Raw genomic sequence first — 12,048 nt, 5'->3', positions numbered from 1 at the left:
TCAATATACTTCAACAGAGGGGAAATGTTAGTATTAAATTTCATTGCTGATGGCTACCTGTTCAGACCCATCATTTCAGCCCTGTCCCACCCCTTCTTTTCAGTCACCCTCACACCTTTGCACAGAGTATATGCGTAGGCACACCACTGGAATTTGTACCCATCATCAACACTTTTCGCACATATTTCCCAGATGAAGAGATTTTTAGGTTAGGTTTGTGAGGGACCTCTGGAGATCATCCAGTCAAGCTCCCCTGCCAGGGCCGGGTCACCTTGAGCAGGTGACACAGGAAACAGCCAGGTGAGGAGAGAACGGGACTCCACCACCCCCCTGAGGTTTCTCTTCGAAGCGCTGCACAGGCCCGGGCGTGGGAAACCATTTTTACCACGGCGATCATTACCACACCGCTTTCCTTCCCACACACTCTTCCCGAGGGCACGTCCGGGCTGGGTCGGCGGAGCACGACGGACATCGTGAGGGCGGCGAGGGAGCAGCCTGAGGGTGGGTTTTGCGCGGTGCGTGTCGCCCCCCGCCCCGGGGCGCGTCCCCCTTAGCGCCTCCCGCCATTTCCCCTGAGGGAGCGCGCGGGGCCCCGCGAGCGGGAAACCGCGGTGGGGGGGGCGGGGGGCTCGCGCCTCGCTCCCGCGGCACGTGCAGCGCCGGCCGCACTTCCGGCCGGGCGGGGACTTTCGTGAGGGGCAGGGCCGCGCCTGCGCTGTCAGGCCGCGCGCCGGCGGGGCGGCCGCTCCCGGCACAGCGCGCGGCGTCCCCTCAGCCGCCCCGGCCGCCCGGAGCTGTGGCTGCTCCTTCCTCCTTCCCCCTCCTCCTCCTTCCTCCTCCCCTTTGGGAGCCGGCGGCGGGCGAGGAGAAGCGAGTGCCGCGGCCGGCATGTGAAGCGGGGCACCCCCTGGCCGCCTCTTGCCTCCGGTTCCTGCCCGGTTCTTCCTGGGGCTCCGCTCGCCATGAAGAAGTTTTCTCGCATGCCCAAGTCCGAGGGGAGCGGCGGCGGCGGCGGGACGGCGTGCAGTGGCTCCGGGAGCGGCGTGGCCCTGGGCAGGGCGCTGGCGGTGGGGCGGTACCAGGTGACCCCCGAGGAGCCGCTTGCCGAAGGTAAGAGCGGGCCGGGGGCGGCGCGGGCGGGCCGGAGCCGGGCCCTCCCGGCCCCGCGGAGTCGTTCGCCCGCGGGGAGCGGCTTGCGGGGCTTTGGGCTGAGCTGCTTCGGCCGCTCCCTGGGCCGGGGGCTCGTCGGGGCGCTCGGGGTTCCCCGGCTCGGTGCCTTGGGTGAGTGAGGCGCGGTGAGGTGTCAGCGGCGCCTCCGTCAGCTGCGTGTTTTGCTTTTGCCCCCTACGGTGAGGGAAGAGAACGCAAACAAACCCGACAAAATAAAATTCTTGGTCTTTCTTGGTGGAAGGCAGCAGATTGGTGTCACGGGTGGAAGTGCAGTGCTGGCAGGTTGTGCTGTGGAGCCTCTCCCCTCGCTGCAGGGTTCTCGGCTTGTGCTTCTTGTGGTGAACTTGCGCTTGGTGTCGTCGGACTTGCACTGGGACCGAAGGAAGAGTTGGGTGGGTTTTTGTAGCCATGGGGTTGGCTGGACTTTCTCAGCTGTATTGCTTCACTAGGTGCTGGCATGGGACACCATCAGAAGAGCCATTTTTGAGTTTTGCACTGTGTGTGGGAAACAGTGTGGTGTTTGTCTTCCAGAGCTGGTAATTGATGTGATGTGTAAAGAGTAATTTGCTTCCCAGGTCACTGAGTTTAGGGCTAGTTCTGTATATTTCATAGTTACTGAATGTTTAAAATGCACTGCTTAGGATGTTGTGGGTGAAATAATATATCTCTGTCGATTTCATCGGTGTGTCGCTTAGACTTTGTAAGTATATTTATGTGTAAGTACATTAGTTAACTTTCGCTGATTTTATGCATTTCTTGGTGGAGATTTAAGATGTGGTTTTAGCAAGTGCATGCAGATAATATCACTAATTGGCATGGGAGCACAAAAGTGGCACTTAGCTTTTCATTGCTGTCTAGGAATGATTTTCATAGAAAAGTGGATTTGGTATGCAATATTTGGAATGCAGTGTTTTGTATTTGGGGTATGAAGATGTTGTCAGGAATTAGCAACCTGCGTACCTGGTTGGCCTTGCTGGGAGCTACTTCCAAGTCACTGGAAGAAGGTCTGACAGCAGGTCATGTCTTGGCTGGGCTGATAGCAACATGGAGATTAAAAAAAAAAAGGCAATAGACTCTTGAACAAATTGAGGTGGTGTCACAGAAAATGTATGTAGTGGAGAGGAGAGAAATTTTATAGTGCTTTGTTCAGTGTAGCAGATTGTTAAAAGTTTTCTCACAATGTTCTGTGTTTAGAGTCACTACAGATTATGGGGTTTTTTTCTTTTCTGTAGCTGGCAGAAACAAATTGACAGCCCTTGGGGGCCAGGGGAAGTCCAAATTTACCATGTGACTGTTGTGTGAATTAACTTCCTACTTTCGAGTCTGAAAGATGTTTTCTACTGCTTTTTTTATTCTTCAGGTTTTATGTGGTGTTTTGAGTATAGATGCTTAGGATGAGAATTGATAAGGGTCAGGGCAGTGGAAATTTGCTGCATCCTGAGAAAAGTCTCCAAGCTGTCCCTGGAGCGGGTCAGTAGGGAGGAGCCGAGGTGGCCTGGAGGATCAGAAAGGAACAGGTGGCACAAGTGCAGGGTTGGGGAAATAGGAGGGGCCGGGCTCTCCCAGCTCCTCTGCCTGCCGGGGAGCAGCTGGGCTGTGACAGGGGGTGTGTGTGTGTGCCGCAGGTGTGTGCCGGGGGAAGGGCTCTCTGAGTGTCCCGGTGGCGCTCGGGTGCTCCGAGCTGACACCAGGCTTTATGGCTCAGGAGATAGCGTTTTATCTGGGAATAACTCGTTGACAATCAATCCCTTGCCTCAGTAGCAATTAATAGTAAGAATTGTGTGTTACTGCTGCTACATTAGTCATACTGCTACCTGTAACTAATGCTGAATGCTTTACAAATCCCCTGGTTAATAATCTTTCTCATGGGAGGGCAGAGGAGAAAAGTTTTTTCCTGTCCTCTTTGCACAAGGCTTTTTTTTCTTTCAGTTTCTGAATCTGAGTTTAACTGAAGCTTGTGAACTTGTCAGGTAGTTCCTATTACTCATGCTGATGAAATAGCTTTTAAGATGCTAATAGCTATCCAAGTTAGAGCTTGTGTTATGAGGCATTAATGATTGATCTAGTTAACAAATCTAAAGATCTTAACAAATCTATTTAATAGGAGATACAGCTCTGTTCTGTTAGCAGAGCTGTGGTATATTGTGCTTTTATTAGCTATTAGAATTAATAGCATGATACGTCTGTTTTATGCGAGCTGTTTAACCCCCACCCTCTTTCCAGCTTTTGCTCTGAGTAATCTTAGGAAGGCAGCTCCTGGCATTGTGGAGGATTGAGGCTCCTGGGAACTGGAGGACTGGCAGTGGTCATACTGAAAAGCTGGGGTTGTAATGACCTTCCTGGGTTGCAGGGCTGGATCTTAGTGCAGATTTCCCATGTTGATGCAGGTGTTGCCCTCCAGATGTTTTTCTGTAGTCTTTGACAAAATGATTTTATTGCAAAGTTCTAAAGGCAGAAGTGTGGAGCATTATTATCCAGTTGTTCTGAATAAAGTATAATGCTGTCTAAAGGAAATGCATCTTTTTGACTAAAGAGGGTGTGAAGTTGAGCTGTAGTCTTCAGCTGTAGTTAGGCTGTTAGATGGTTTGTTTTGTTCTAAACTCACCTGATCTGTGATGACTTCTTGGCCTCCATAGTCAAGTGGTCAGTATGCTGTTTGATGGAGGTATGTGTTTTTACGTTTTATTTCTCAGAGATGGGGGGAAAAGCAGTTAATTTGACTGAAGGTTTGATGTAGAAAATTAATTCCTGTCCATTTTGAGGGCAAGGTAGAAATATGTGGAATAAATGTCTGATACAGAGTGAAGGCCTTGTCTTTTTATTGAAGCAGAGTATTTGCAATGCAGCTCAAGTTGGGAAAGTGAAATCTAATGAAAATAGGGGGAGTTCTCTGTTCAAAGTTTGAGGTGGTGTTTGGGGAACTGAAGTTATGGGAACTCCAGTATTGAAAAAGACTTTATACCTCAGAAATTGCAGCAACTGGAAATGGCGAGGTATGAAACATGCTTAAAATTGTCAATGCAGAACAGCTTATGTTGTGAAGAGTGAAAATGAAACTTAAAATTAGCAAGTTGTCAAAATATTGTCTTACATGGGGAGGAGATGGAAAGTTGTGGCTTGACATAGTGATACTACTTACTTGTTTGTCTTGACTTGGACTTCACTAAGTCCTTTTTGCTTAATAACTGCAGTAAAAGTGATTTTTCTGTCTGTTATAAAGGTAGGCATTGCAAGATGCTCATTTCTGTCTTGATTGCTTGGCAGGGCTTGAGATGGTCAAACTGAATAAAGGCTTTGCCAGGCTCTAAGTTGTCTTTGCACCAGGAGCAGACCAAAGAGGTTTTGGTAAGTGTTGTAATTGAATATATGGGTGTGTTTTTAACAAGTGCAGATGAAGCAAGGAAGAGGCAGTTACAGCTGTTAAAGAAAAGGCCGGAGGACTCTCCAGCTTCCTTCTCAAAATTGACTAGATTGGTTTGGAAGCTGATTTGTGGATGGGGAAAGATGGTCATCATCTGCTTTTTGTTTTCATTCAGAACTGGTTAATGGAGCTGTGGGGCATATGCTGTTGTATCTTAGCAAAATAAAGCAGTGCTGTGTAGTGTTCCCCCGCAGCGGTTCGCACTCTGTCCAGCCAGTGCTGCTGAGGAGCGTGGAGGTGAGATGCCCGGCTCCTTGAAGGAGAACTGGGTAGTTCTGCGTGCCCCAACTCTCAGAGGTACCTAGAGGGGATGCAAAGCAGCTCTTCTGCTCTGGACAGCAAAGAGTGAGCATGACACTTGGCTGGTCTTGTGCTCTGACTTTGCTGTGCCCTGGGGTGTGTGGAAAGAAGTGGTGTGCTAGTGGACACAGTGGTTTATTTTTGTCGTCCAGGCTGATAAAGCGGTGAGTCTGGGGCTGTGTGGGGCCGGGCCTCTGCTTCTGTGGCTTGGGAGAGGGTTGCTTTTCCAAGTGACCTTGTGTCTAGGGCTAGAGAGGCAGGGGAAAGGCCACTCAAGTGGTATGAAGTTCATCTGTTAGGTACTTTAAGTATTTATAAGTTGATTAATTCATCTTTGTGTAGTAGAATGCTTGCTTTTTTAGTAGATATGGTGGTTAAAGCACAGTTTTCTGTGAAAAGGGGCCTCTCAATAGCAAAGGTAGCTTGGTTCCTTCTAGGTGGTGTGCAGAGAAACAACCAAATTCCCAGGAGGTTGAGTAACAAACTGCTCATCAACCCACAGAGGGTCAGAGGGTCAGCAGCTCTCTCCCCATCTACCTGCTCTGGGGTTCAGCTTGCCTTTCTCCCAGACGAAAGCTTTCAGCATGTCTGGGTTGCTGCAGGCCCTGGGTCAGTCACCGCCATTTTGGGTGCGCTGTGGGTCAGTCGCTGCCATTTTGGGGCAGGGAGGGAGTCAGTGAAACCATTATAGTGTGGGGCAGGGGAGGAGCAGTGGCTGTCTGACCCTGCAGAGCTCACCCTGTTAGCCCACACAGTTCCCACCTGGTTATTTTGAGCCAGTCAACTGTTCCTCCAGTGTCTTACACCAGTGAAGGAATGAGCTGCTTGTGAGTTCTGCTGTCCTACTTGGTGTGTAGTCTTTGTAAGTACTTGAGAACTTTTGTGATTTGGTTTGCCTCTTACATTCATAGTGTTATAGCTGAGGCCTAAGAAAAATGTAGCCTTAATTGAGAGGAATCCAGGTCCTGTTTTGTGAGCTCTTGTGCTGTGTGTTTGTAGGTAGTCATGCTGTTCATTTATGTTCTTCCAAACCACTTTTGGAATTGGGGTTGTCTTGAAGGTTCTGTTGTGGTGGTTGTTTTTTCTACCTTATGTCTCAGCAACAGCAGTTCAGGTGGTAATCCAAGTAAACGAACTTTGTGTTGTGCATAAGTTACTATTGGCCTTTGTTTAGCCCCACCTCAGTTAACCTCTTATACCATCATTTTTGGTCCCCAGAGCAAGGCATTGTGAGGATTTGCAGCTCCAGCAGCTTCTGTAAATTTGGAAGCAGGTTGCAGTATGGCTGACACTGCTTCATCTCCTCTCAAGGTGGAGCTTGTTTGTTGTTCTTTTTTCTGGAGAGGTAAATAGAGATGCCATTGTAATGGATCTGTGGACTTTAGTACTTCCAAGTGTTTCCACGAGGTGTGGCCCCAGTTTTGAACTCTGGGAGAGCTTATTTCTCTGGCAGGTGTTATGAATGTAGTATACCTGGTACAGGGTTACTTCTGCTGGGGTGTGCTGGTGTTCTCCTATGAGACAAGAGTGACATGTACAGTACTGGTCTTGGTTAGTTTGGTTATTGCATGTGACTTGCTGCTCTGTGGAAGCTGCTGTTTTATTTTCAGTTGTAATCTAGTTCGGTTGTTTAGGTGGATTATGAGCTGGAAGGCTGTCTGGAAGGCTAACTTGTGGCATTTGAGTTGGTTTGGTCATGTCGATTTTTTCCAGAGTGAAACATTTCTGAATCTGTTTGCACATGATTGTAAAGGTCAAGCCTGTTATTCTGTCTCAAACAGTTCTGCTTTGCTAATAATGGAGTAGCAGATATGGTTTGTTCCAGTTCAAGATAGAAGGGAGAAAAAGCAGAGTGAGTACTTGAAACTGACTTTTGTTTTGGCTGAAAGCATAATACAATACACATGAAGCTCTTCTACACTCCCCAAAATAGTCACAGCTGCCTTACATCAAGTGTATCTGCAGACTGGCAGGTGCTGAGATCCTAGACCAGCTTTTGATTTCTGTGTGGTGAAAGATGGGGGAGTCTGTGTTGTGTGTGTGGGGATTTTCTTGGGACCTCCTGAGCCTCATGAAGGCAGCTCACATGGAAAAAAGTGTTGTTTGGCTAGCACAGCATGGAGCTGTGCTCTGTGTAATGAGCAGGCAAACCAAAAGCAATTTGGGGATTTGGATGTGATCCTTGTGTTACACATTCCCTTGTCATGCAGGTAAATGTCTGTTTTCATATAATGTAGCACACAGAATGAAGCTCCAACTCAGTCAGTCACACATCTGGCGTGCTGGGCACTGTGGTGGCACTTGGGCAGAGCACTCACTCTTGCTGTGCTCTTCAGAGCTGCTGTGTGCTTCTGGGACACAGGTGCAGAAAGGAACAGGTTGGGAAACATCTGTAGGCTGACAAAGGCATCTATTGTACAGCCAGGGCCAAGTTCAGCTTTTAGGGCACGTGGTCTAATGCTCTTTGATTATCCAGTTATTAGTGCTTGCATGCCCTGCGGACACTCCTTCCTGCGTCGTGTATGTGTGGACGGGTGGTGTTACACCTTTAACTGCACACAGTTATGGTCTTTTTTTGAGGATGTTATCCCTTTAATTTTTGTGTGGCCTGCAGTAGTTAAGTGAAGAGGAAGTAGTAATTCCAAGCTAAGTTTTCAGGCTAGTGGCTGAGAGTCAGATGGTTACAGGAGAAGGAACTTGGTTGATAGCAGTGTCACGTTAATATCATTGTTAATATCACTTTCCTGTGCCAAATTTTGAGGGAAAACAGATGTGACAATGCGTGTGCCATCTACTTGCCTTCTTCCTTGCAGATGCATTTTGATAAAGAATGTTAATGTTACAGTATTCCTAAGGGGAGGGTATGTGTGCAGATGTGCTGCTGGAGAAAGCTCTTGGACACCCTCACAGGATAAGGCAGCATGGGAGAATGGAGGCTGTGTTAGCTGTGTCTGAGAAGGACATGGCATAGCTTTTAAAAAGGCTACGCAGGATCTTAAATTTTTTTGGGGTGTGTTTTACTGGTTTAACAGACTTTTTTAGAAATTAAATCTGTGTCTGGCGTGTCAGCGTGGAAAAGAAAAATGGTTGGATAAAAGCAGTAGAACTCCTTTTCAGACCTAGGTTAGCTAGGAGCCAGTAATTGTTGGAAGAGAGTATGTGTTTCTCTGGGCTGTTGTCAGTGTGGTAGCAGAGCTGTCAGTCAGTAACCCTTATGTTACCCACAGGGAAGGGTTCCTGAGGTGGTTCTGTGCATGGAGAACAGAAGTTAATACCAGGGATGGGCTCAGTGTCCAGGGAGCAGCACAGTCACTGGCACACTTGGCTTTGGCAGTAGGGAAAAAAGAATGAGCGTGTCGTATTGCATAAGCATGTTAACCGAGTGAGCTCAGCTGCCCTTCCAGCTGTGGCAGTTGGTTGGCTCTGCAAATGTGCACATATGCTCTTTGGACACCGCCTCTGGTTCAGAGGGGAGGTGTTGGAGGTGCTCAGTTGGGTTGTGCAGCTTGTCTCTGGCATTGCTTTGGTTTACAGTGTTTTGTTTGTCTTCATTCTCCTAATTCCTTAACCTTGTGCTATATTTTGCTTGCTGTAGCTATTTTTTGCCTCTGTGATGTTCTAGCTAAGCAGGCTGCCGCAGTTGAAGGAATTGGTGTTTGTAAGCTGAGCTGTGTTAACTGACACTATGAATGCTCTGTGCCTGCCAAAGGGCAGTGTGAGAGTTGGGTGGTGCCTTGGGGACTAACCCAGAGCACAGGCAGGGTCAGTCACTGGCCTGATTGTAACTTGATTGCGTCAGATGCCGTCCTTTTCCTAAGAAACCGTTAGATTTACAAGCATCTGTTAGGGAATGCAAGCTTTTCCTCATTTGTGTTCATGGACTTAGTTTAAAATCTGTTCATGTGCTGGATGAGTAGCTGCTTCCCGATGTGTTTGGGATATTTGCCTGTTGGTGATGCCTGGAGCTGACAGTGTGAGGGTGGTGGCAGGTCCCAGTGGTGCCAAGCAGCAGTGCCCTGGTGCAGGTCACGTCATCACTGCTCGGTTGTTGTGCTGAGGCAGAGATGACTTGTCCCGCGTGTTCTCCTCCAGTGGATGGGGACGTGTGGCGATCCTGAAACCCCTGCTCTCCTCCAAGGGGAGTCTGTGTTTCTCTGCATCACTGTCTAGCTGCTGATAAGAAAGGAGCATGAATTGCTCTGCTCCTGCTTCCCTGGTTGTCTTGGGAATGGATTTCAGTCTCCTTCAGTGTTTGTCTCCTGGTTAAGGAGGAAGGAACCTTTCCCTTCCTTTCCACATTTGCGTGTTCCTTGCTCACGCTTGTCTGGGTTGGTTATATTTTTCTGTTTCCAGTGGGACTGTCTTGGGTATGGGTGGGTTCATCTGTGAAACTGGGTCTCTGAACAGAGGCAGGGTGGAAGAAAGTAGACAAATGAAGGTTGCCAACTGGAAATAAAAAAAACCCCAGCTTTGATCCTAGGTGACTGTCGTAATGAAATAAGGAATGTTTATTTTGGTTTGATAGCAGAAAACATGCTGCTTTGTCCTTGAGCATGGCGTGTTAAAGCACTCTTGTCTCGTGGAACTGAAAATTGGCACACTTGGCACTGGTGTCCCTGTAAAGGTAGAGGAGTCTTCCCTTAGTCTTGCTGATCATTAGGTCTGCTTTGCTTCTGAGGCTAGTGGTGAAAGTACTGAACAACTGATTATAGAGACTCAGGTGCAGGTGAACATCTCTGAGCAGTCTTTATCTTGGTCTTCAAGAGGTATCATAGCTGGAATTGCTGCAAAGAGCATCACATGGCTCTTGGAGAGCCATTACTCCAGAGATGGAGAAACAAAGATGAAGGGGTTTGTCCCGAGTCATATGAGTCTGTACAAGAGATACAGGTAGAGTTTGGAACGTCCTGGCTCTGTGATGGCTTCTTCCTCATCCCTTCTGTAACATGCTGTACCTTAATTGCCACATGCAAAACTAAGATAGGAATTCTGATGTTACAGCTTGAGGAGATTTTATTCAGAGTCATGGGTATGTTTGGCTTCCTTCCAAACTTGCATGTTATTTAAATGGGTGGATTTGTTCCTGTGGTGCCTAGAAACTTCAATAGGCAAGTCTCTACCGATCATGAGCCCAAACATAGAGATGGTCCAGTTCCTGGTTTGTTTCAGTTCTGTTGAACTGACTCATTTTAAAAAATTTGTTACTCTGGTTGTGATTGCTGTCTGTGCATCTTGTCTTTCAGTAGCAGTTGTAATGAGTAATTGTTGCAGCTTCTTATGAAACAAAAAATAGCTTTGGAAGTGAGTGATTAATATGACATTTTCTTATGTTCTTTTGCAATTCCTGCAGGTTGAAAAACTGAATGTGCTTTTATTCAGAGAAATTGTTGCTGAACAAGTTTTTTCTTGTTCTGGATGATTAACTTGCATATAACGATGAGAGTGGTGCAGAGCAAATAGATCATTAAAGAATGTAAGGCACTAAATTCTACTCTGCTGACGTGTCTGTATAAGAACCTGACCTGAATACAATCTGTGTTGATGTGACTAGAACAGGAAGAGTGAATGAAATTTAGTGTGTCAGCATTAGACATGGGGGGCAGGTCTGGTTTGTGTGGTGTGCAGGAAAATTAATTATTTGGAGAAAAGCAAATGAAATAAAGGTTTTCTTTGGGCCTTGCTGTTGTGTCTCGGTAGAGCTCAGTAGCACAGTCTGCATCTATGGAGTTGAGACCTTTAACTTGCCATGAGTTTAGGTGAATTGTCACTTGGCTTTTACATTGTGAGAACTTGTATAGGCAACAGGAGGAGGATTTGATCCCAGAAAGAACTATCCAGAGTTGTCTTAGGCAATCTGAAGATAGAAAAGCAAGTTTATGTTGTTTTGGCAACTCAAAAGAAGTAGTTTGCTGCATTTTATTTGGTCTAATCTTGTAGTCTTAGAGTTCCATCCATCTTGGTGTGACTTTACAGTATTATCCTTCCAGCTTTGTGCTTTTCTTCAAATATTTGATTTCTCCATTAAACATTTTATGCTTTTCTCATGATTTGCTGTTTTGTTAAACTGACATCAAATTATATGGCTGTGTTTCCCCAAACCCATGAATTTCCAGATTAGTCCATTTAATAAATATCTGTGTTATTCTGAGTTACCACTGTTGACTGGCTTCTTGAAACATGGGAGTTGTATGAGAGATACGAAATGATTTTGATCATCTTGATTCTGCTATTTGTAATCCTGTTGCCATTGCAGCCTAGCTTGTTTATTTTAAATTATCAAGCTGCTTAGACTGTTATGAAATGTAAGTATATTGGTTTTTTAAAATTGTCAAATATTACAGTGTGAAGTTTGAAATCCCAAGCACAGAAGTGCTGCAAGGTCTTGAGAGATGCTTTATATGCAATTTGGAGTGTTCAAATATATTCAGCATGTACCAGGTAGATGTTCAAGAACTGCCTGTCCCCATGCAGGTGCTAAGCAAGTATTATTGCCTAAAATGCCTTATAATTCTGTTCATTGGTGTAAGCAGGTCAGATCTCAGATATTGTGCTGTTGATCTTAGACTGGCTAAGTCTGTATCTCAGCATACACCTTTGGTATGCTGGAGTTTAAACATGCACCAGTATTTGCAAACAGCTAAAAACTGTGAGGTAAGATAATGAAAATCCTTCTTAATTATCCATATTGGGTGTTCTAGCTCTAATTCTAGTCATGCTCCTGGAAGAAATGGTCAGTGAATTATGCTCTGATGTGAGGGTGAGCGAGACTGTAGGCTCTTGCTAGCGGGGAAGAGATGGGCTTCATCTTGCTCATTTGTATGTGTGAGATGCCTTGAAAAAGGAGGAAAGCAGAGACTCTTGCAGTGACATCTGCCTCAGCCTGAAGTGCCGCAGGCGTTACAAACGGCTTGGTTTGTGTCTGCGTGGCCTGGTGGCTCTTGTCTTTGTGTGGCAGCCAGAGGTGGCACCGCTCCAGGGCGCCGCGAACCAGGCGCTGGGCCGGAGCCGGGCTCTGTGTGCCGGCCTTTGTTCCCGTGCCGCGGCTCGGGGGCATTCAGTGCGCTCTTAGGCCTGGGGAGCCTGGGGAGCCCTGCTTGGCTGGGCATTCCTGGCCCTCCGCATGGAAATCACAATCCCAGCAGTGATGGCAAGGAAAA

The 12,048-nt window shown here is 47.0% G+C and overlaps 1 protein-coding gene across 2 annotated transcripts in view; it reads left to right on the top strand.

Annotated features, from left to right (window-relative positions):
• Window positions 1–743: 743 nt before the first annotated feature.
• The window catches only part of BMP2K (BMP2 inducible kinase), a 48,905-nt gene continuing 37,600 nt past the window's right edge, over window positions 744–12,048 (top strand). For both annotated transcript variants that reach the window (XM_058024581.1, XM_058024580.1), the window contains exon 1: window positions 744–1,110. In XM_058024581.1, coding sequence (XP_057880564.1) covers window positions 963–1,110 — 148 coding nt within the window. In that variant the 5' untranslated portion in view covers window positions 744–962. The remainder of the gene's footprint in view (window positions 1,111–12,048) is intronic.

Source organism: Melospiza georgiana, chromosome 5 (genome assembly GCF_028018845.1).
Source record: "Melospiza georgiana isolate bMelGeo1 chromosome 5, bMelGeo1.pri, whole genome shotgun sequence".
Classification (NCBI taxonomy): domain Eukaryota; kingdom Metazoa; phylum Chordata; class Aves; order Passeriformes; family Passerellidae; genus Melospiza; species Melospiza georgiana.
This window is presented reverse-complemented; position numbering and strand designations above follow the sequence as displayed.